The sequence below is a fragment of the Bufo bufo genome, chromosome 3, assembly GCF_905171765.1.
Source record: "Bufo bufo chromosome 3, aBufBuf1.1, whole genome shotgun sequence".
NCBI lineage: Eukaryota > Metazoa > Chordata > Amphibia > Anura > Bufonidae > Bufo > Bufo bufo.
Genome location: NC_053391.1, coordinates 94,216,645 through 94,241,154, shown reverse-complemented (window position 1 = coordinate 94,241,154; position 24,510 = coordinate 94,216,645). Strand labels below are relative to the sequence as shown.

Here is a 24,510-nt window from a genome sequence, read left to right as displayed (position 1 = left end):
TATTTTTTGGTCTCTGCCCTTTTATAACATAGGTAACATTTTTATTACTGCTGTATTGCAAAAGTGACAGAACAACTGATAAAAAAGCAGCAAATGGTGAGAACACTACCAATAGTCCATGGTCAATGTATGGAGTAAGGTTTGCCTTTCAGTAAAAATCAGCTGTCTTGCAAAGTGCAACCTCAATCCGGTAACAAAAGAGACAGAAGTGCATGGCCCACCGCACTGGAATTTGATGAGTCCACTACAAATTCCAGGATCTTTCATCTAAATTCTGCTCCCAGGATTCAGGACGTTCATAATTTGTATAAAAGAAACAAAAAAATAAAAAACTCTTCAGGTTTTCTTTAAGCACCAAGATAATAGCATAATAGGACTTGAATGACTTGTTCTTATATAGAGTTACAATGAATTGACTGTGCAGTGAGTGTCACTTTCTCAGTTTTGGCAAAAGCTTGACCTTTTTCATAATATGCTGCCTCATTCACAAATGTTGGATAAACTGTATTTTCCCCTTCGTAGCAGGTAACTTTTCCATCCATTGTAATAAACATGGGGTCACCAGGATTCAGTGGTTTCCAGTCTTGATCCTGTAAAAAAAAATAAAAAAAAATATATAATAATAATAATAATAATAATAATAATATTATATTGAAAGGGGTTTTCTCCCTATAGGAAGTGATGGCATATTGCTACAGTATGCCCTCACTTACTAATCACCAATTTTCCCACAACCCACTGAAAAGGGAACTACACAGCCCCATATACAGTCCACTATACAGGGCATAAGTGAATAGGACCTCGATTGTCAGTGCCGCCTCTGCCCTTTGTGACATAGAGCGAAAGTCCAGCATACACATGATCAATACTTTAAAGGCACATACAGATGGACAAAGAATAAAATAACAAATGGTAATATATGAAGAGTAATGCCTATTAAACCCGTGACAGCACCTTCAATATGCAGCCAATCTAGCAGAGCATACCTGGAGGTTTGGATGAATAATTCCAGCAAGGTCACCACTGTCATTCCTTGGATAGTCTATCTTTTCCAGTACTTTGTACACTTCTATACTGCAGGGTGGAAACTCTGTCCCTGCAATGTATGTACAAAAATAAAATCATCAGGCTACATAAACCAGGATTATTGAATGACTTTTATATTAGTTATTACTTTTATAGTAGTTAATATATCAGTACATTAGAAGCTACATAAAGTCTACCTCATCTAACGTCCCACTGCTTTAGTAAATCTGCTTTTTTGCATTTATTTTTTTATGAAATACGCATCCTTCTCCGCAACCTCACAACATTATTTATCTGTGCTCCACTGATTAAGAGATTTCTTTGTGATCTACCCAGGGCTTTTTTTCTCAGAGAAAAGGTGGTGGAACTCACCCCCCCTCCCCTGGCCACGCCCCTACCCAACCCTAGGACCGACCCCCCCCTACCCGCCCCTAAGACCGCCCCCTACCCACCCCTAGGACCGCCCCCTCTACCCAACCCTAGGACCGCAAGTAAAATTTGGGGGGGGAGGGGGGGCTATAAAAGTCCAGCCCAGCAAAGAAACCCCCCAGATGGGGATGGCACTGGATCTGGGGATGGCACTGTTAATGGGGGGATCTGAGGATGGCACTGTTATGGGGTGGAGGATCTGGGGATGGCATCCACAGATCCCCCATCCTATAACAGTGCCATCCACAGACCCCCCCCATCCTATAACAGTGCCATCCACAGACCCCCCCACCCCATAACAGTGCCATCCACAGACCCCCCACCCCATAACAGTGCCATCCACAGACCCCCCCACCCCATAACAGTGCCATCCACACACCCCCCCCCACCCCATAACAGTGCCATCCACAGACCCCCCACCCCATAACAGTGCCATCCACAAACCCCCCCACCCCATAACAGTGCCATCCAGAGACCCCCCCACCCCATAACAGTGCCATCCACAGACACCCCCACCCCATAACAGTGCCATCCAGAGACCCCCCCACCCCATAACAGTGCCATCCACAAACCCCCCCACCCCATAACAGTGCCATCCACAGACACCCCCACCCCATAACAGTGCCATCCACAGACCCCCCCACCCCATAACAGTGCCATCCTTGGATAGTCTATCTTTTCCAGTACTTTGTACACTTCTATACTGCAGGGTGGAAACTCTGTCCCTGCAATGTATGTACAAAAATAAAATCATCAGGCTACATAAACCAGGATTATTGAATGACTTTTATATTAGTTATTACTTTTATAGTAGTTAATATATCAGTACATTAGAAGCTACATAAAGTCTACCTCATCTAACGTCCCACTGCTTTAGTAAATCTGCTTTTTTGCATTTATTTTTTTATGAAATACGCATCCTTCTCCGCAACCTCACAACATTATTTATCTGTGCTCCACTGATTAAGAGATTTCTTTGTGATCTACCCAGGGCTTTTTTTCTCAGAGAAAAGGTGGTGGAACTCACCCCCCCTCCCCTGGCCACGCCCCTACCCAACCCTAGGACCGCCCCCCCTACCCGCCCCCTACCCACCCCTAGGACCGCCCCCTCTACCCAACCCTAGGACCGCCCCCTCTACCCAACCCTAGGACCGCAAGTAAAATTTGGGGGGGGAGGGGGGGCCATAAAAGTCCAGCCCAGCAAAGAAACCCCCCAGATGGGGATGGCACTGGATCTCGGGATGGCACTGTTAATGGGGGGATCTGAGGATGGCACTGTTATGGGGTGGAGGATCTGGGGATGGCATCCACAGATCCCCTATCCTATAACAGTGCCATCCACAGACCCCCCCCCATCCTATAACAGTGCCATCCACAGACCCCCCCACCCCATAACAGTGCCATCCACAGACCCCCCACCCCATAACAGTGCCATCCACAGACCCCCCCCACCCCATAACAGTGCCATCCACACACCCCCCCACACCCCATAACAGTGCCATCCACACCCCCCCCCCACACCCCATAACAGTGCCATCCACAAACCCCCCCACCCCATAACAGTGCCATCCAGAGACCCCCCCACCCCATAACAGTGCCATCCAGAGACCCCCCCACCCCATAACAGTGCCATCCAGAGACCCCCCCACCCCATAACAGTGCCATCCAGAGACCCCCCCACCCCATAACAGTGCCATCCACAAACCCCCCCACCCCATAACAGTGCCATCCACAGACACCCCCACCCCATAACAGTGCCATCCACAGACCCCCCCACCCCATAACAGTGCCATCCACAGACCCCCCCACCCCATAACAGTGCCATCCAGAGACCCCCCCACCCCATAACAGTGCCATCCACAGACACCCCCACCCCATAACAGTGCCATCCACAGACACCCCCACCCCATAACAGTGCCATCCACAGACACCCCCACCCCATAACAGTGCCATCCACAGACCCCCCCACCCCATAACAGTGCCATCCATAGACCCCCCCCCCACCCCATAACAGTGCCATCCACAGAACCCCCCCACCCCATAACAGTGCCATTCACAGACCCCCCCACCCCATAACAGTGCCATCCATATACCCCCCCCCCACCCCATAACAGTGTCATCCACAGACCCCCCATTGCCGCTCCAGTACAGTTATACAATGTGTAATGAAATGAATAATGATTCCTGCTGCCCCTCAGTAGTATAACATTCAATGTATTTGTACTCACAGCCGGCTACCGACATCGTAATCCAGGCAGGCCGGGCAGACGAGCGGCAGCGTCACTGACTGACGTCACGTGAGTGCGCCGCCTACTTTATGAATGAAGCAGGCGGCCCAGGCAGGTGACGTCAGTCAGTGACGCTGCCGCTCGTCTACCCGGCCGGCCTGGATTACGATGTCAGTAGCCGGCTGTGAGTACAAATACATTGAATGTTATACTACTGAGGGGCAGCAGGAATCATTATTCATTTCATTAAACATTTTATAAGTCTCTACTGGAGCTGCGGGGCCGGAGCACAGTGAACGCACCGGCCCCCAGCTCCTCCTCCCAGTCCCTCCCCGCTGATACATCGCAGCTTGCGATGTCAAAAGGTGGCGGAACGCCGTTCCGGTGCGTTCCGCCAGAAAAAAAGCCCTGGATCTACCAATTTATGAGGGGGTTAGGGTGTCTTGAAATACTTTAGAAAAAACAGAGTGGCGCTTTGGTGTCCCCCTTTCCCCACATCATTCCATTGCCCCGGCTAAAGATCCAGTATGTGGACCTAAGAAAAAGGGGCAGATTGGGAACTTAAAGTGGCCCTGGAAAAAACGAAACGTGGCCCCAACGTTGTAGGTAGGTCCAAATCAACAGAAGGTGATACACGGAATACTATCCCACAGAACCAAATACCTAAGTGCGGCACAAAATACCTCTCCAGAAGCTGTCTCTCGGCGTTGGCCCTCAATAGCTGCCATGTTCTGTCCTCCTCCTCCAGTTGTCTCTAATACAGATATGGAGCAGGGGGCTTAGGAGGTGAGATGTGGACCACAACACCAGGCAAGCCCTATCTTCAGCATGCTGCCTGGACTTCATCTGATGACCTCTATTGTTCCCCTAGTATTATGTACCCGGCCAGCAGCAGTGAGGAGGGCTAGGGTGGCCCTAAGGGCATCAGCCCACTGGGAAAATTCCCTGTAGGGTCTATGGCCAATCCGCCCCTGCCTAAGAATGTGTGGCCTCTAAAGGCCACAGTATACAAAAAAAACTGTACCCCAACACCCAGGGCAAATGTGCCTTTGTCTGGGACAACTTCTCTGATGTATCTTAGATGATCATCCCAAAATGCAGGGGCGCATGTTGTAAGAACAACTCCACTGGTAGATTTTGTGGTTCTGTATGAAATCATTCTTTGCACGTAGCAGAATGTAATTCTCAACCAGTATCTGTACCTTCATTAAAATACTGCATGAAGTCGACTGCATACTTTACTACGTTCCTCATTTTATGTAGAATATCTGCTCGAATCACACCATGTGGTTGAGGTCCAACCTCCACACCTGTGGAAAAAAAATCAACATTAAATGAATAATCATAATGATAATGATAATAATAATAATAATAATAATAATAATACCTTCAGTTAATCCTAAAGCCAGATTACATGTTTCAGCATTATACAACCATACGGCATTCAAATACACTAACCAATGACAGGAATTATGTGATATACAGTATGTGAAAAGGAGAACTTAAAGGGCTTCTGTCACCCCACTAAACTCTTTTTTTTTGTGTACTTATAATCCTTATCCTGCCATATTGCCATACATTATGTTATTAATAATTTTCGTTCAGTAGATTTAGCAAAAAACTTACTTTTATGATATGCTAATTACCTTTCTACCAGCAAGTAGGGCATCTACTTGCTGGTAGCAGCCGCAGAAAACCGCCCCCTCCTTCTGTTGATTGACAGGGCCAGCAGCGATCTCCTCCTCCGGCCGGCCCTGTCAGCATTTCAAAAATAGCGCGCCTGTGTTGATTCGGCGCAGGCGCTCTGAGATAAGGAGGCTCGCCTCCTCAGCACTCCCTCAGTGCGCCTGCGCCGATGATGTCACCGAAAGAGAAGACGTCATTGGCGCAGGCGCACTGAGGGAGTGCTGAGGAGGCGAGCCTCCTTATCTCAGAGCGCCTGCGCCGAATCAACACAGGCGCGCTATTTTTGAAATGCTGACAGGGCCGGCCGGAGGAGGAGATCGCTGCTGGCCCTGTCAATCAACAGAAGGAGGGGGCGGTTTTCTGCGGCTGCTACCAGCAAGGAGACGCCCTACTTGCTGGTAGAAAGGTAATTAGCATATCATAAAAGTAAGTTTTTTGCTAAATCTACTGAACGAAAATTATTAATAACAATGTATAGCAATATCGCAGTATAGGGATTATAAGTACACAAAAAAAAATAATATGAGTTTAGTGGGGTGACAGAAGCCCTTTAAAGGCAGGGGTGTACACAGATCTCATAGGACCCCATAGCAAGACTTAGTATGGGCTCCCTGCACCTAGTTTCCCAGTGTATGTGCGTTAATCACCCTCAGGCAATGCAGAATGTGTGCAACATTTCAGATGACAAATTTTTGTTTGTTTGTTTTTTAATCAAGTGGAAGAAATTTTAATTTAATACAAATTGGAATTAAAAAAAGTTGCCTTTGGCCTCAACCACTTTATCCGACTTTTAAGTCGGAAAAAGTGAAATGGGTGCTTTAAATATATGGCACTAATTCTGAAAAATTTTAATGACAAAAATACATGGTCTCAAATGGCAGGAAATGCTCAACCCCAAATGCAGTTTTGCATTTATACTCGGAGGAGCAGATACTGCGCTTGTGGTCTGTTGCTAAGGGCGATCCCCAGAAAAAAATGCATACAGTGGAGGGTGCCCACAACAGACCACAAGTGCCACAGAGACATCCTACACCAGATGGTAAAATGTGTGTATGTGGAGTGATATATATAATAAATAATTACAATAATAGGTGCACTACTGTGGTGGATGCAAACAGTAACATCTGACTTACGGTATTTATTTTGCAGACAATGGGGAGGGGAATATAAAGTTATGTATTTAAAGATTGTTATAATACTGATATGTGACTGTATTTTAAAGATGTTATAATATTGTTATATGAAGTTAAAAAATTTCAATAAAAATTTAATTATAAAAAAAAGAAAAAGAAAAAAGTGGTTCTCCGGGCTTTTAGTATTGATGACCTATCCCCAGGATAGGTCATCAATATCAGATCGGCGGGGGGTCCAACACCCGGCACCCCCACGATCAGCTCTAATAAAAAAAATATATATAAAAAATAAAAGAAAGTGCGTCAATGGGGGACGGATCCGTTTTCTATTGTGTCAGAGTTAAACGGATGCATCCCCATTGACTTGCATTGTGGGCCATGACGGATCCGTCTTGCTCCGCATCCCATGACGGATATGGGAACACAACCAAGCGGAACAGAATGAATTTTGGAGCATTCCGTTCTGTTCAGTTACATTTTGTCCCCATTGATAATGAATGGGGACAAAACGGAAGCGTTTTTTCCCGGTATTGAGACCCTATGACGGATCTCAATTCTGGAAAATAGAAATGCTAATGTGAAAGTAGCCTAAGGACACATGACAATTACATACAAGAACACTTTTTTTTTTTGCATTGACATAGTTAAAATAACTGGTGTGCGCTACTTTCAATAATTTTTTTTTTTCATTCATGGGATACTCCATTAATGAACATAAAATATTTATTGTTTAGTTTACCAATCTATTTTGGAAGCTAATTACCATTGATCAGAACCCCATGTATTAGCAAGATACAGGTAATCAATAGCAATTGACCGTTTGCATTATTATGTATATGGCCACTTTTAATTCGATAATGGAGCAGAGAGTCCCTTTGGGCAGCTATGAGTACTTATAATATGAACCTTTAATATAATAAGTATCTTTTGCTTAGTACAGAGTTTCTCTGCGCCTCTTTTATTGCCTCGTCAATTAACATTTCTGTATTAAAATATAGTGGAAGAGTCCAGGGTCACTTACCAATTGAATGCTTTGCTATAGAGCGAGTTGTTGCATATTTTACATCAGGGTGTTCAATTAACAACACAGCACAAGGTTCAGGAGCCATGGACTTCTGTGGTATACGTAAAAAGAAGAACTTAAATGGTCACTGCCTTCAAAAAAAGTTTGCATAAATCAATAGTGCAGGTGACTATAAGAAACTTTGTATCATAGCTTATTAGAAAAAATGCTTCTTTCTCCCTCCTGAACCCGTCCCAGGTTAACATTCCCTGACAAGTCTGTTTGACCTCTGTGAGCTCACTGAAGGATCATGCTGCCCATAGAAGACTATGAGCCGCATTTATAGAGAAGAGACATAAAAGAGCTTATTTAAGGAGACAGAAACACACATGCTGCCCATGAAAGTCTATGGAGAAGGGAAGAAGAATGAGCTGCTAGAGGTGGAAAAGGGCATTTTTTCCCCTTATATTCACCTGTACTATTGACTTACGCAAAGTTTGTTGAAACAACATGTAATTCTTATGATTAAATTACAGGGATGTAAGAGAGCAACTTGAAAAAAAAACCTTCCATGCCAGTGAAGCCCCGAGGACATTTTCAGATATGAGGCCCATATGGGCTTACACAGGAGAGAAAGGGCCCATATCAGAAAATAAAATGGTGACATTCCCCTCTAACTCTCAAGGTTATTCAATTCCACTCTCCACCTTTTGGAAAACAGAAAGGTGACATAACCATCTCTGGGGGCTGACCCCGTGTACACCCTCAGCATGTGTTTATGGTATGTATTACCATGTGTACACGAGTGTGTGGGCAGGTTAATAGTACCCACCCTACGTAAAATGTTATTCTGGACAATAGGTTCAGATTTGTTAACTTGTTATGTGCGATATGCCTTTTTTTTTTGTAGAATTGTGTTGATGAGTTACATACTGCCTTCCACTTTCTTTCCCCTTCCAGGGCACACTATTGGGATAGAAGGAATTAACAAGAATGGTATGCAAATTCTTGTTTGCGGTTTGCAAGGAGGCCCACACCAGTGTAGTGAAAGCATCAACTGAGGGCGTAATGAGGAGATCCAGTGCCAGGGGCCAGTAAATTACCACCCGAGAGAGCATTACGGAGGAAAGAGGTAGCCCACCAGAGATGGCAGTGCAAGAACCTGTGACATGAAGCAGAATCCTCTGACAATATTGAACTCTGTAGATCCCAGTGGCTAATAGCTGCACAAGGGCATCCCGGTCTCCATTATCTGCTGTGACAGTGCCAAAGGACCCCTACATATAGTCATGAAGAAAAACATCAAAGTCTGAAACTACAAAAAGTACAGTACTAGTTGAGCATGGATGACCCTTGTGTCCTCAGATGCGTTCATTATCTTACCTGAATGTATTTGCACATATGTATAGTGAAAACATCTCTAGAATTCTCGAGGATCAGTGTCGCCCCCATGTGTGCAGTGGTGTTGTGCAGGTCGAGTATTACATCGTAAGCATCTCTACTCCCTTTTGGACCAAATATGTAGTTGATATTTTGTGCTTGTTCTATTTCATATGGTACTTTTCCTGCATGATCATTGCTGCAAAATAAGAAGACAAGACATCTCTTACCTAGAAAGGAACATGAATCTGCTTGGTTACAGCACTTGCTAAATAAAATGCTGTCTAGGGTACAATTTAAAAGGATTTTCCGAGACTTAAATACTGAGGACCTATCCTCTGGATAGCTCATCAGTATCTAATCTGTGGGGGTCCGACACTCAGGACCTCCACCAATCATCTGTTTGAGAAGGCACCGACGCTCGCAATAGCGTGGCAGCCTTCTTGCAGCTTTCCCTAGGCTGAGTGACTGCACGTTCATCGGTCACATGGCCTAGGCGCAACTCAGCCTCATTGAAGTTGATGGGGCTGAGCTGTGATACCAAGCACAGCCGCTATACAATGCGTTATTTGGCGACTATTTTTCCATAAGAGAGGAATCACAGTTTTAGCTGCTAAAACTAGGAATCTGATGAGGTCTCTAGTGCGATTGCCTAGAGCAGCGGGAAGCATGCATAACAACAAGGGGGTGCGATTATTATCAAGCTCTGTCTCGGTAATTTTACAGATAAGATGTATCACTTTACACCAGAAAGATTGTAACAAAGCGCATTCCCATCAGATATGGGGCACGGTGCCCTTCACTTGTCCACAGCGCTCTGATTTTTTTAAATTCTCAGATATCCTTCACACATTCATAGTGCAACATAATAAAATTCTGTCTTCCTATAGCTGCCACTAGGGGGAGCTAACTGTACAGAGATTTTTACAGCTTTCATTAGAACTCAAATTTGTAAGCAGTGATAGAAATACAGCCTTGAATAGCACCTATCAACAGGGTCTACTCTATTAAACCTGCTGAGTATAATGATACTGTACCTCTCGTGTGAAAATCAGTTGCTGCATTACCGAAGGAAAAAAAAAACGTATTCGTTATGCAAATGAGTACTTCAGTGCACCGAGGGACCACAGCTTTCCAATGCTGGCCCTGCCCCTCAGTGCACTGAAGTCATCATTAACATATAGAATAAAGAATTGTTTTCTTGGGAACACAGCAACTGATTTTCATGAGATGGGTATCATTTTAATCTGCAGGATCAGCCCTATATCTAGTTTAACAGAGTTTATCCTGCTGACACTCTTTAAAAAAAGACAGGACCAGGCAATGGTAACATCATCATACCTGGTCCTGTCAATCAAAGTGGAGAGGATGCAGCAGTTACAGAGAGCGCAGAACCTGTAGGTGTAACGGTAATGCCCCCGTTGCTCCTAGAGGCTCATTTGCATATATTAAGACTTCATTTCTCTCAGCAATGCGGGCACATATGAACATGGGACCAACACAGATGCCTTCACCTGCCAAGTGCCCATGTAACAGGTCAGCCAGTGTCATAGGTACAAATCTGCTGACAGATGCCCTTTAAATCTGACTTTTTCACCCTTTCTAGCAGGAATCTTTGGAGAAATTTCTATATATCTCAAGCAGCTTTCAAAATGCTGCATCAACAAAATAAGGCTGTTTTATGCTAGAGGTTTGCATTTTCCATGCTATAGGGCAAATACAAGCTGGTGTTAACATATCATTGTGTCTACTGAAATACTAGTTAAGATATCATGAAGAGATTTATTAGGATTAGCGTATTCCCATTGAGTATACAGAAGTGCTGGGTTGTGCAATCCCGGGCAGCATCACTTGTGATAATGAAACAAAGTGGATCCATTCAACTCATGCCAAGAACAAACCCCAGGAACAAATGATGGGACGAATGAGCACAAGCAGAAATGTCACTGACATGGAAGAGAAATGTTCCCTGGTCCAGCAGTGCAAAAATGCACAGTACTGTGTGAGCCAGAGAAAATACTTTGGGGGGAATTTACTGTATCATGAGGGGAAATGTGAAGTCCGTTTTGCTTGAGTCTACGTTGGAGGACTTTATGCCACATTTATCAAATGTCTCATATTACTTGATAAATTGGTCTTAGGGCTTGTTCACACGACCGTATGGCTCTTTCAGTGTTTTGCGGTCCATTTTTCCGTATGACATATAAAGTATGCAGCAATTACATAGAAAAAAATTGGGCTGGGCATAACATTTTCAATAGATGGTTCCGCAAAAACGGAACGGATACGGAAGACATACGGAGTATATTCCGTATGTGTTCCGTTTTTTTTGTGGACCCAATGACTGGAATGCAGCCATCTTTGAACGGAAAGGAAAAACGGAAATACGGAAACGGAATGCATACGGAGTACATTCTGTTTTTTTTTTTGTGGAACCATTGAAATGAATAGTTCCGTTTAAGGAACTAAAAAAGGCCCGTATACGTAACGCAAAAAAACGTTCGTGTGAACGAGCCCTTATCCTTAGACCTAACACTTTGTTCTACAGAAGCTCCTCCAGTTTTCCTACTCCACCCTCCTGGAGTGAGATTGCCACTTTTAAAAAGAAAAAGTCTCAGTGATAAATCTGGAGTAAAACTCATTAACATAGCTAACCACACCCACATTACAAAACTGAAGGGAGTGGTGTAAAAATGCTAAAAGTCGCAAAATCTAGCGCAAATGAGTGCAAAAAAAGTAGCAAAACTTTGTACAATGGTTTAAATTTTTAGACTTTTTGGCACCAGAATGCTGGAGTGGAGGTATGATAAATCAGGCTTTTTACTTTTCTGTTAATGAATACAAAATTATAGAAATGATACCTTTATTGGCTAACCAGAAAAAGTCATATTGCAAGCTTCCAGAGCACAGGGCTCCTTCTTAAAGGGAAAGTGTCATCAGAAAATGACCTATTGTTTAAATTATGTTTTTATGTTAAACATATTTTAAAATAATTTTTGATGTTATTTTAAATTTTCCATGTCAATATCTATATTTAAACAAAAACCATAAAATCCTGCAGTTTTCATACTGGCCACTAAACCTTACAATAGGCGCCACTTTATGGTCTGTAGAGATCACACTACTGCAGTCACCTACTTATCTATATACAGAGGTGATCTCATTACCACCATTCACAATAGGTAATTGTCAAAGCAAGCCTTATCACCCTTAAAATTTAAGAATTAAAAAAAAAATTGGCCAGTGTAGCACAGCCCGTACTACACTGGCCAATTTTTTTTTTTTTTTAATACTGCCACCGATTGCCCTATGAATGAGCAAACGCTTGTTCATCGGGCAATTCAGATTTTTAAGCACGCTATTAGACAGCACGATCTGCCGCCGGCAAATCACCAGACAGCACGGGGACGAGTGATGATATAACAATCGCTCCTCCCCCCATGCTGTGGAGGAGATCGTTGTATGTAATAGCAGCGGTCTCCTCCGCTAGCTAGCACCGGGAGAGAATGCTTCCTTCCCGACAATTGTCTGCCACATCGGGCTGTGTTAATACAGGCTCTAGAGTGTCCTGGTGCAGAGAAATGGTTTCCCACACTTGTATCGGCCTTGTGCTTTATGCTGTACAGTCTCCCCAATATAAATGCCCCCCTTAGGACACCTTGTACAAAGTATCATGTCCACCACATTGGAGGATTCACATGAGGCAGTGTCAGTGATGTTGTAGGTCTGTTGGGTATATGGACTGTCTGTAGATAGGACATGTGCAGGTCCTGCTTTTTTAATGTTGTATGGAAACGTTCCAGTCTCTGATGTTGAGACAAGGAGATTCCTAAGGTTTGGTGGTTGTTTGTATGCCCGAAGAGGTAACTCTGGAAATAATTTTGCCCCACAAAACAACTTGACAGAACTCATTTTTGCAGAAGAATGGTCTTCAGATTACCAGTGAAAGAATTCTTTCTTGACAAATTTGACATCACAAGTGAAGGAGGAACAAAAAGCGTCAGCAAAGAAGAAAAGGACAGCTTGGACCCCACAATCTGGACAAATCCAAAATCTGAGTACATAGACTGCTTAAGAAAAATCTCATATTTTGGACAAAACACAGAGTAAAGCAGAATCTCAGCACGGAACAAGGAGATCGTCATCAAGCCAGCGGACAAAGGTGGTGCAAACATCAGATTATGTTGAAGAACAACATTCGGGCAAAAAGTACTACACTGGACCTGGACACTCTGTGGAAGACTTACAATTTTTAATTCTTAAAGGAAATTTTAAGGATTATAGGGATAGAAAAAGTTGGGAATTCAAGCTGATAACCATGTTCCAGCCACTGACCCAAGGACTAAATCTAACACCAGGTCTTATGAGCCACTACATGGACACATCTCACATTTCCCCCAGTGGGGCTCCAAATCCCTAATCCACACACATCACCTCTGGTGCCCTTGTCCATTTGTAACAAAACCACAGTTTTTATTGCGCTGTCTTATTAGAACTATGCGTCCCCCATACACATGGTTTCATGTAACAGCCTGTAAAGGCTGTGCTAGTTTCTCAGTCTTCCATTTTTAATTCAGCTTGAAGAAGGACCCTCTGAGCTGTGGAAACTTGCAATATGACTTTTCTGGTTAGCTAATAACGGTATCACTCCTATAATACTTTTGTATTCATTCATACGAAAGTAAAAAGTACAGTATGTTCCCTGGTCTTGGAAGGTCGGTTGCTAATGCTGCTCTCAGCACATTTTACCCTTCACTACATTTATAGGGGCAGAGCTATTCAATAAAACTAAAATTCAGAAATATATAAAAGAAAGCAATTCGTACTGATGTTCATGATTGCATGTCGCAATGTATCTTTGTATGCGGTATGTATACTGCAATTTGTGTTGTTCTCTTATGTTTGTAATTGATAATAAAAGAAAGCAATTCTAGAAAAAGTTTCCTTCATATCTTGCAAAACAGATTGCAACTATTTAAAGGGGTTTTCCGGGTTCAGAGCTGAACCCGGACATACCCCCATTTTCGCCCCTCCGGCCCGCCTGATATGAGTATCGGAGCAGTTCATGCTCCCCCTTGCCCTGTATCGCGCAGGGAAAGGGCTTTTTTGTTTATGTTTTTACACTGCTTGGTGGAGGCTTCCGCCTAGCGGTGTACTGCCAGTGACGTCACCGGCTCTGATGGGCAAGCTTTAGCACTGCCCTAGTCGTTTTACAGGCTAGGGCAGCGCTAAAGCCCGCCTATTATTGCCGGTGACATCCCCGGGTTCACTGTCATACGGAAGCCTCCGCTTAGCAGTCCCTATGGAGAGACTGGTACGTCACCGGATCTCCTCAAAAAGTCTTTGCCTTGCGCGATTCAGCACAGGGCAAAGGAGAGCATCAGAGCATGAAATGCTCCGATGCTCATATTAGGGAGGCTGCCTGGGTGAAAACAGGGGTATGTCAGATTATCGGGCAAATTATCTGAGATGAGCGTTTGTATAAAAGCTCGTTCCCGATTTTCTGCCTGCGTAAAAGGTGTCGACGATCACCCAGTGAACGAGCGTTGGCTTGTTCATCAGGTGATCCTGTCATTCTGCCGGCATGGAAAATGCAGCAGATTGTACTGTCAAAACAAGGATTATGCAGGAATAATAATTCTCTATGAGATTTGGGCGGTGTCTGCTTCATTCCCAGTAATCTGTCAGATCATCTATATTTGTAAAAGGACCCTTAAAGGGGTAGTCCGGGTTCCGATCTGAACCCAGACATACCCATATTTTCACCCAGGCAGCCCCACTAATATGAGCATCGGAGCATTTCATGCTCCGATGCTCTCCTTTGCCCTGCGCTGAACCCTGCAGGGCAAAGGCATTTTATGGAGATGCTATGCTCTCCATAGGGACTGCTAGGCGGAGGCTTCCGCCAAGCAGTGGGCCCGGTGACATCACCGGCACTGATGGACAGGCTTTAGCGCTGCCCTAGCCTGTAAAACAACTAGGGCAGTGCTAAAGCCGGCCCATCAGAGCCGGTGACGTCGCCGAATACATGCTCCGATGCTCATATGACTGGAGTGAAAATATGGGTATGTCCAGGTTCAGCTCTATGACACTTCTTAAAGGGGTTATCAGAGACCCCTGTTGAGATGGCCGCCAGGGTACAAAAGTTAATTCTGACCTGTCTCAGGTGCTTGTGGTCCAGTGCCAAGCTCCCTTCTCCTCTGGTGCTGGTGCATCACTGCTGAGGCCATTTACTGGACAGCAGGGGTAACCTGTTTAGGCACGGCCCATCACCACTGCTACCACTGAGGCATCATTCAATAGTTCATGTAGACAGCACATTACATTTCCAGTCCAGCAGAAACTGGAAGTGGAGGAGAAGGGAGAATGGAGCTGGACTCAGAACCTGTGACAGGTGAGACTTTTTTTTTTTCACTTTTGCACTCTGCCCAACCATCTTTAGGGATTCCTGGTCTCAAACCTCATACATTCCGCAATTGGATGGCCCTATTCCCTTGTTAAAATAATGTTTTCCCATACAGGATGATATTGTCAGCATAGATTGGACCGTGTATAGGGACATCCACCATCGACAAGTGGAATGGTAACAACCATTGTCAATATATGGATACAGTTACAAAAGGAATCACAGAGAAACAACAGAAGGCACTGAGGGGTGGGGAGGTGTAACATCCCAGAGTGGTGTGACCACTTCTGCACCCTGCTACTGTCTTTATTGGTCTAACCTAATGTCATCTTATGCATTTACCGGCGTATAAGACGACTGGGCGCATAAGACGACCCCCAACTTTTCCATTTAAAATATAGGGTTTGGGCTATACTCGCCGTATAAGACTACCGTATAACAGTGATTTTATAGATATGCAAATTACCGATACCTTTGTGCCCAAGGGGCTGTCGCTCCGCAGTTTTGTGCCCAGCCACGCCCCGAATCCTGGATCCCAGCGCTGCCCCTCTCAATTTATTCACTGCACTTCCGTTTTTTTAATCTTCTGAAGCCGCTCGTAATCTAGCGCATGCGCAGTTAGTTGGCGCTGTCTCCTCTATTCCCTCCACCCTCACAGCAAGAACGATCGAGTGCTCCAACTAACTGTGCATGCACGAGATTACGAGCGGCTTCAGAAGATAAAAAACGGAAGTGCAGTGAATAAATTAAGAGAGGGGCAGCGCTGGGATCCAGAATTCGGGGCGCGGCTGGGCACAAAACGGCGATAGCCCCTTGGGCACAAACGTACCGTTACTGGTAATTTGTATATTTATAAAATCGTTTTTTTGCAATAAATAAACCACAGGCCCCTCCTCCGCCCCTCTCTCATCATTCGTGGCAGCGGGCAGCACAGGGGGGAGGGAGGGACTGCTTCCTTCTCCCCTGCGCTGCCTTATACCCGGCGTATAAGACGACCCCCGACTTTTGCAAATAATTTCTAGTGTTAAAAAGTCGTCTTATACCCCGGAAAATACGGTATTCCATGTGCATTCCTGTTTTGTTAAGCAACTGTTATGTTCACACGGACACCGGCAATGTGCGTTCCGCATTTTGCGGACTGCACATCGCCGGCACTCTCTTAGAAAAAGCCTTTTCTTGTCCGCAATTGTGGACAAGAAAAGGACATGTTCTATTTTTTTTTGTGGAACAGAAGTGCACATGCGGACAGCACATTCCGGCCCCATTGAAAATGAATGGGTACGCATCGATTCCGCAAAATTGCGGGAACGGATGCAGACGTGTGAATGGACCCTTAAGCTGTGCTGAGCTCTCCGTTCTAACTTTGCTTTTATTATTTGATCACAGAATCGCCCAGGTTTTACAGAAAAGCATATGGGGTCATTTATCAAACTGGTTTAAAGTAGAACTGGCTTAGTTGCCCACAGCAACCAATCAGATTCCACCTTTTATTTTTCACAGCTCCTTTGAAACATGAAAGGTGGAATCTGATTGGTTGCTATGGGCAACTAAGCCAGTTCTACTTTACACCAGTTTGATAAATGACCCTAATAGTCTCTGCTACCACCCACATCCCAACACAAATTAAAATCTATAATATGTTCTAAATTATATCATAGAAAACATGATGCTTTCTTACCTAAGACTTTGACTGTCAAAAACTCGGTTCAGGTCAGTGTCAATATATCTAACACATTTCTCCACAGCTTTTGGGTTGGTAATAAATGGTCTCACCTCCATGCCCGGTCTGGCAATTTCCCCTCCATGTTTTAACCAGTGTTTAACTAGGAAGACTCCGGATAACTCATTTCCATGGGTGCCCCCAAATACTGCCACTCTGCGTATAGCAGGGTGATTTCTGCTTGCCGCCATGCTGACAGCTGAGAACATAGAAAAAGAGACAGATGTCAGTAAATCTCAGAGACCAAATCATTCTGCATCTCCAATTCACTACATATCGGAGAGACCATCTTTTGTTCTGTAGCCTATAACATCGAGGAGACTAAAATAAAACATACAAAAATACGGTCCTAATTTAGCGAAAATTGAGAAGTACCTGGTGTGTGTGTGTGTGAAATCGTTTATCCATTTGGCGCAGTTCACATTGGGGTACATTTACTAAGGTGGCTTTTTACGGTGGTCTTAGTTCCCCCCCTTGCCCTGCCTATATTCATCTAATTTATGACATAAATTACGTGCATCTATGGCAGTTCTTATGCGTGGTGAAAAAAATGGCTGGTGTCGTTTTTCGCCTACATTTACATCTTAGTAAATTTGCCAGGGCGCATGGCGCTCATTGAGTGCTATACACTGAGCAAAGGAGAAGCGGTAATAGGCGGCTTCTGTCTTTTTCTCAGGTTCCCCAGCTGTCTCTGACCCGAGCTGCTCCTGATACATGTAAGGCGCTTGGTTGTTAAGGAGTTAATAAGGAGTATTATTACTATGGGGGCCTATATGGAGTTTGCACAACAGATAGGTCATCAATATCAGATGGGCAGGGGTCCTTCTCCCGTTACCGCCACCAATCAGTTGTATGAAGAGAAGGCAGCGCTCATCGCGGTTTTCCTGCTCACTGTCCGCATTGCAGCGGTAAACAGTGTAATTACAGTTCCTCACTTGAATGGGGCGAGATGTAACTACAATGGCTCCGTCCCATTTAAAGTGAATGGGACAGAGGAGCTGTAAGTACACCTGGATACTGAGCAGGTAAACAGTGAAGAGCACACAGCGCTCAGATAAGAGCTGCAGTCTCTTCAAACAGCGGAACGGCGGGGGCCCGACTCCCTGAGGAGAGGTCATTTATATGGGAAAAGCATTAAACCCCTTTAAGCCCCCACAATAATAATCCTCCACGGGCTAATCTGTATTTAGGCCCCATTTGGCCCCCAGCCAGCCCCACTGACAATTATTCCCATGGTTCCCCTTCTGCAGCCTCCCCATTGGAGCAGTACTCCACCTGGTTTAGGCCTTGAGGGGGCGTGGCCTATGAGAGAGCAAGGTGCGTGCACCCGACACCCTTGTAGGCCGCCGCAGGCCTGAGCCAGCCTGTGACTGAGTCAGTGCCATTCACTCTGTCGCAAACAGCACACTGCGCGCGTCCTGACATCGACGTTCGGTGAATCATTCACTGAATGGAAATGGCGGGATGTGGTCAGTGCGCTGCCTGCAATAGCATTGACTAACAGTGCTCAGACAACTGGGCGCCCCCTTACAGTTTGGCACCAAGGGCAACTCCCCCCCTCACTGTGCAGTGTGTCCAAAACATGGAAGAGGTGCAAAAATTTCCATTTTAGTTCATGTTCCACTCCTGATTTTGGCTAACAAGTACTATGCAAGATGCTGACCAAAATACTGCTGTGTAAAAAGAAGCCTTAGGGCTCATGCACACGGTTTTATCCGCAACCATTCATTTCAATGGGGCGGCGTGCTGTCCCCATCCATATGTCCGTTCCGCGGCCTCACAAAATGGGGTCATTTTTCAAACTGGTGTAAAGTAGAACTGGCTTAGTTTCCCATAGCAACCAATCAGATTCCACCTTTCATTTTTGACAGCTCCTTTGGAAAATGAAAGGTGGAATCTGATTGGTTGCTATGGGCAACTAAGCCAGTTCTACTTTACACTAGTTTGACAAATTACCCCCAATAATGTCCTATTCTTGTCTGTTTTGTGGACAAGGATAGGACATTTCTTCAGAAGTCCAAACATAATTGGTGGCATGCACTCGGCCGGGATCCGTGTTTTGCAGACCGCAAAAACAGACAGAGTCGTGTGCGGGAGGCTTTATTCAGATTACTGAGATAGTTGTAGATTAGTTGTAATACTGTACGGAGTTCCCGCTCCGTACAGTATTAGAATGTATTGGCTCCGATGAGCTGAAGTTATTACTTTGCGAGTCACGCAAGACTTCGTGTAATAATTTCAGGAATTAATTATTACTGTAAAAAACCTTGGTACTGAACTCGGGTTCGGTTCCAAGGTACCACAGTGAAGTTTTTTGCAAATCGACTTCGGATGTACCATCCGAAGTCAATTTGCTCATCCCTAGTCATAACCACTCATCTCTATTTCATCAGATTTCTGGTTTTATGGTAAGAATTAGGTTAGTTTCCCACTAGCGTTACAGGTCTCTGGCAGAGAACATCCTGCCGGAGCTCTCTGGGTCTGGCATATCCGAATGATACCGCATTGCCCGCTGGCCCCATTGACGATAATGGTATCCGGCCACTACCCGCCAAATATGCTGTGATTTGGCCGGACAAAAAACGCTGCCGTAGATTAATAATGTGAATTTTAGAGCAAATTCACTGCACGGGTGTTAGGGCTTATTCAAACGTCCATGATGACATCTGTAACAAGATGGTCACTGGTTTAGGCTACTTTCACACTCGCGTTTTGTGCGGATCCGTCATGGACGGATCCGTTCAGATAGTACAACCCTCTGCATCCGTTCAGAACGGATCCGTTTGTATTACCTTTGACATAGCCAAACAGATCCGTCCTGACACACAATGTAAGTCAATGGAGGACGGATCCGGTTTCTATTGTGCCAGATTGTGTCAAAGATTGCAGCGTTTTGGTGTCCGTCTGATGAAACTGTGCCAAACAGATCCGTCCTGACACACAATGTAAGTCAATGGGGACGGATCCGTTTGACTCAGTTTCATCAGACGGACACCAAAAAGCTGCAAGCAGCGTTTTGGTGTCCATCTCCAAAGCGGAATGGAGACTGAGCTGATGCAAACTGATGCATTCTGAGCGGATCCTTTTCCATTCACAATGCATTAGAATGCAAACTGATCCGTTTTGGACCGCTTGTGAGAGCCCTGAATGGATCTCACAAACAGAAAGCCAAAACGCAAGTGTGAAAGTAGACTTGCCCGTGAAGAATTCGTGTTTGGTCCGTGCGTCTGTTTTTTGCCCTCCGTGTCTAAGGGCTCATGCACACGTCCGTATGTATTTTGCGGTCCCCAAAAAACGGATCCGCAAAAAATACAGATGACATCCGTGTGCAATCCGTATTTTGTGGAACGGAACAGCTGGCTCTTCACAGTACTATCCTTGTCCGTAATGCGGACAATAATAGGACAGGTTCTATTTTTTGCGGAACGGAAATATGGACATATGGAAACAGAATGCACACGGAGTAACTTCCATTTTTTGCAGATCCATTGAAGTGAATGGTTTTACATACAGTCCGTAAAAAAAAGTGAAGGATTTACTACTGGTTTTGGCTCACAATAACTGATGGAAATAACTGACCAAATAACGGAAGTGTGAACTCAGCCTAGTTCGTATTCCAAGGACAATGCTACGTTGAAAATTAATTAACCGTGTTAAGGGCTCATGCATACGACCGTATGTCGTCCGAGACATACGGTCTGTGAGCGGGCCATATGTCCCGGAGCGGCATACATCGTGCGAACGGGAGCGCACAGCATCATAGGTCACTATGATACTGTGCGCATCGGGCTGCCCGCGGGGCTATTGTCCTGCACTCATATGATCATACGTGTCTGTGTTTTTCATGGACCTATTGACTATAATGAGCGCAATGGATCCGTAGTCACTAAGTAGAGAACACGGCTATACACATCCGTGATTCACTGATGTCTGAATAAGGCCTCATGCACACGACCGTTGTTGTGTTCCGTGTCCGTTGATCCATTTTCCGTGATTTTCTGTGGACCCATTGACTTTCAATGGGTCCGTTGAAAACTCGGATAATGCACCGTTTGTCATCCGCGTCCGTGATCAGTGTTTCCAGTCCGTCAAAAAAATATGACCTGTCCTATTTTTTTCACGGACAACGGTTCGCGGACCCATTCAAGTCAATGGGTCCGTGAAAAAACACTGAGGCACACAAGATTGTCATCTGCGTCCGCGTCCGTTTTTTTCCTATCATTTGCATGGCAAACTTGACTTAGATTTTTTTTCACTTTCCTTCATGTCTGGTGATCCTCCAAAAATAAAGGAAGACACACGGAAACAAAAACGCAAACGTATCACGGAACAACGGAACCCCGTTTCGCGGACCGTGAAAAAATACTGTCGTGTGCATGAGGCCTAAGGCCTTAGGCTACTTTGACATCTGCGTTTTTCCTGGATGCAGCAGGGGATCAGGAAAAACGCTTAGTTTTGAACGGATCCGCATGGATTTTCTCTAAAATGAACAAGCCGGCACAATGGGTGCCTGATCAGTTTTTTCGGACATAAAAAAATACGGATCCGGCACCATTGACTAACATTGTGTTTCATGCCGAATCCGTCTTCATTAGTATCCCATGATGCACACAAAAATGCAGCTTGCAGAGGTTTTGTGTCCGGCATGGGAACGCAACCAAATGTAAAGGGATACATTCTGGTGCACTCCGTTCCGTTTTGTTCAGTTTTGTCCCCATTGACAATAAATGGGGACAAAAATTGAAGCGTTTTCCTCCGCTATTGAGACCTCATGACAGAAAGGAAAACGCAGATGTGAAAGCAGCCTTAGACCTCTTCAACTTGAATGGGTCTGTGATCCGTCCGCACCGTAAAAAAAATAAAAAAATAAAATAGAACAAGTTATTATTTTTTGCGGTGCGGAGGCACAGACAAACACCACGGAAGCATTCTGTAGTGCTTTTTATGGGGGTTCTGTGCCTTAGTTCCAGACCGCAGGGAGCACACGGCCGATGCCCACATATTGTGGACCCGCTGTGTGCATGAGGCCTTACGCTGACTGTCCTGTCAAAGATGTCACCACAGACTTGTGAATATGGCCTAACACGTGGATTTTGCCACAGATTCATGGGAACACAGCAAAATCTGTGTGAAAATCCACATAAAATAAGGCTTTAAAAAACATATTGGGGGTCATTTACATAGCACACTGTGTCTGTTTTAGGCATAAAAAAAAGTTGTATACCCCCTTTTTGTGACTTTTTTAAAACTCCCGTCGACATTTGGGAGTGGTGAGGGAGTGACAGGGACCAGAACATCAGCCCCAGTTAATTTACTAACATTTCAGACATAAATGTTGGGGTAAAACTACTCTACTCAGGGGATGGAATAGCCTCACGCCTCGTCATGAATTAGACGCAAGCTACGACAGTGCATGGGGATACAAAGACTGACAAAAAAAAGCCGGTCTTCGTAAATGAACCACATTCATAATATCTGTCATGGCTTCAATAGCAACAGACAACGGGACGCTAATGTGAACAGAGCCTAAAGTCGTATGCACACGGCCATGTTTCACAGTGTCATAGCAACCGATGACGCCGTGCGCTCCTGCTCTCAGCAGGAATCCAGGCCGGGTTACTACGGACCGCTCACGGCCGTGAAACATGGCCGTGTGCATTCGGCTTAAGACATAATTGTACAACGTAAGCAATCCATTTAACTAAATGTTAAAACGATACTAACTACTAGTGTTGAGCGAACTTGTGGTTTCAAATTCGGCATACAAGGTTCGCATTCGGGTTATCTAAGAATTCCGTTATGGATTCCACTACCACGGACCATAACGGAATTCTTAGATAACCCGATCCTGAACCTCGTACGCCGAACTTGAAACCACAAGTTCGCTCAACACTACTAACTACTACTATAACAATACTAACATGATAATAATACATTGATAACCATAATAAATTCTATAACACCACTGTATTTATAACAACATAATAATAATAATAATAATAATAATAATAATAATAAAGTCAATCATTTTATGGGCAGTTGACGTAGGGCAGGCAGGGCTGTCCACACACCTACCTGTAGCAGCAGGTAAAATGCACGCACCGTTCCTCCTGCTGGACTATATCTACTCAGTTTCAGTAAACATTAGTTCCCAGCTTTATCTTGAAGTTACTTTCTTGCCCTTTTGTACTGGACTTTCCAAGGAGCGATCAGACTGCTTAGATTTTTCTCTGAACAAAAACTTTCTTCACAAATGAATATTCAACAATATCTAACTCCAAACTGCACAACAACAAGACAGAGACACCAACCTAATCCGAGAGGAGGGATCCTGGAACGCAGCCCCAACAACAGACCTCAAGGAGCTTTATACACAACTGAAAAACTTTACTCCCATTGAACTTTGCTGCAGGACATTTGAGGTCAAGCAAAACATCTTGGGCCTTGTGTTCCTGCAGCTGATTTTCTCACAAAAAAAAACTGAAAAGCAGAAGAAAGCAAGTCTTGTTCCACTTCCTACACAGCCCAGGCACACAGCACACAGCAAGCTAGCAAGCAGCTCATCTGCTAGACAAACAAGTCCTGTGTCTGCTGCTGCATGTCTGCTCATTGCATTCTGCATCTCAGTAAGCTTCACCTGATCACTATACAGGAGATCACCCCGAGAAGAGCCGTCACCGACCTAACAGAAGAGATTGGTCTTAGACTTTAGTGAGAAAGTCCTGTAGATCAGCACGCTCTGTGCCCAGTGCCTAATCTGCTGACTAAGAGTCCTTCACCACACACAACCACAGTGTGAACTTGTCTCAGGTCAGCAGTCAGATCATATGCTTCTACTTGTTGATGACAAAAGAGCTGCTGAACCTGAACATGTAAACCGACCTCCAGTGGCGTGCCCAGGGTGTTTGGCACCCGGGGCGGGTCATTTCTCTGGCAGCCCCCCAATACTTGACCACATACCTCTTACATCCAGGGACATCTCCTGTCATGTAGACCTTCTCTTTCCTTTTCTCCTCCGTTAGACCGTCATGACTAATTCTTTCAGCTGCATCTCGTCTCTACAGAGTTTGTAACACAGACACATTAGATTTCTCAATTTTTCCATCAACCTCCCCATCCTGGTGTCCTAACAATATCATCCTGCTGCCACTCCCAATACTGTGCCCGTTGTGTCCCCCAATGCCCCAGGTACTATACTGCTGAAAAAATAGTGACCCTAACAGACATAATTGGGGTCATTTATCAAACTGGTGTAAAGTAGAACTGGATTTCCGAAAATATGAAAGGTGGAATCTGATTGGCTGCTATGGGCAACTAAGCCAGTTCTACTTTACACCAGTTTGATAAATTACCCCAAATGTCCCTATAGTGTCTACAGCAGCTATAATGTCCCCTAGAGTGTCCCCTGTAATAATAACACCCTATATTGTGCTTCAGGTAATAATCCCTGTATAGTGTCCCCAGAAATAATAGAATGGCCCCTACAGTGCCTCCCCAAT

At 44.7% G+C, this 24,510-nt stretch overlaps 1 protein-coding gene across 3 annotated transcripts; it reads right to left on the bottom strand.

The window, feature by feature from the left end:
* Positions 1-9: 9 nt before the first annotated feature.
* Positions 10-23,703, bottom strand: ASPA (aspartoacylase). Of its 3 annotated transcripts, none has more exons than XM_040423341.1 (7): positions 23,694-23,703; positions 16,970-17,210; positions 8,889-9,084; positions 7,524-7,617; positions 4,886-4,993; positions 987-1,096; positions 10-590 (listed from the first exon to the last, which is right to left on the bottom strand). In XM_040423341.1, exons 2-7 carry the CDS (start codon positions 17,200-17,202, stop codon positions 393-395), a joined length of 939 nt encoding a protein of 312 aa, XP_040279275.1. In that variant the 5' UTR covers positions 17,203-17,210; positions 23,694-23,703; the 3' UTR covers positions 10-392. The 3 variants fall into 3 exon arrangements, with proteins under 3 accessions (XP_040279275.1, XP_040279274.1, XP_040279273.1); XM_040423340.1 differs by lacking the exon at positions 23,694-23,703 and adding an exon at positions 23,323-23,687; XM_040423339.1 differs by lacking the exon at positions 23,694-23,703 and adding an exon at positions 23,087-23,303.
* Positions 23,704-24,510: the final 807 nt, after the last annotated feature.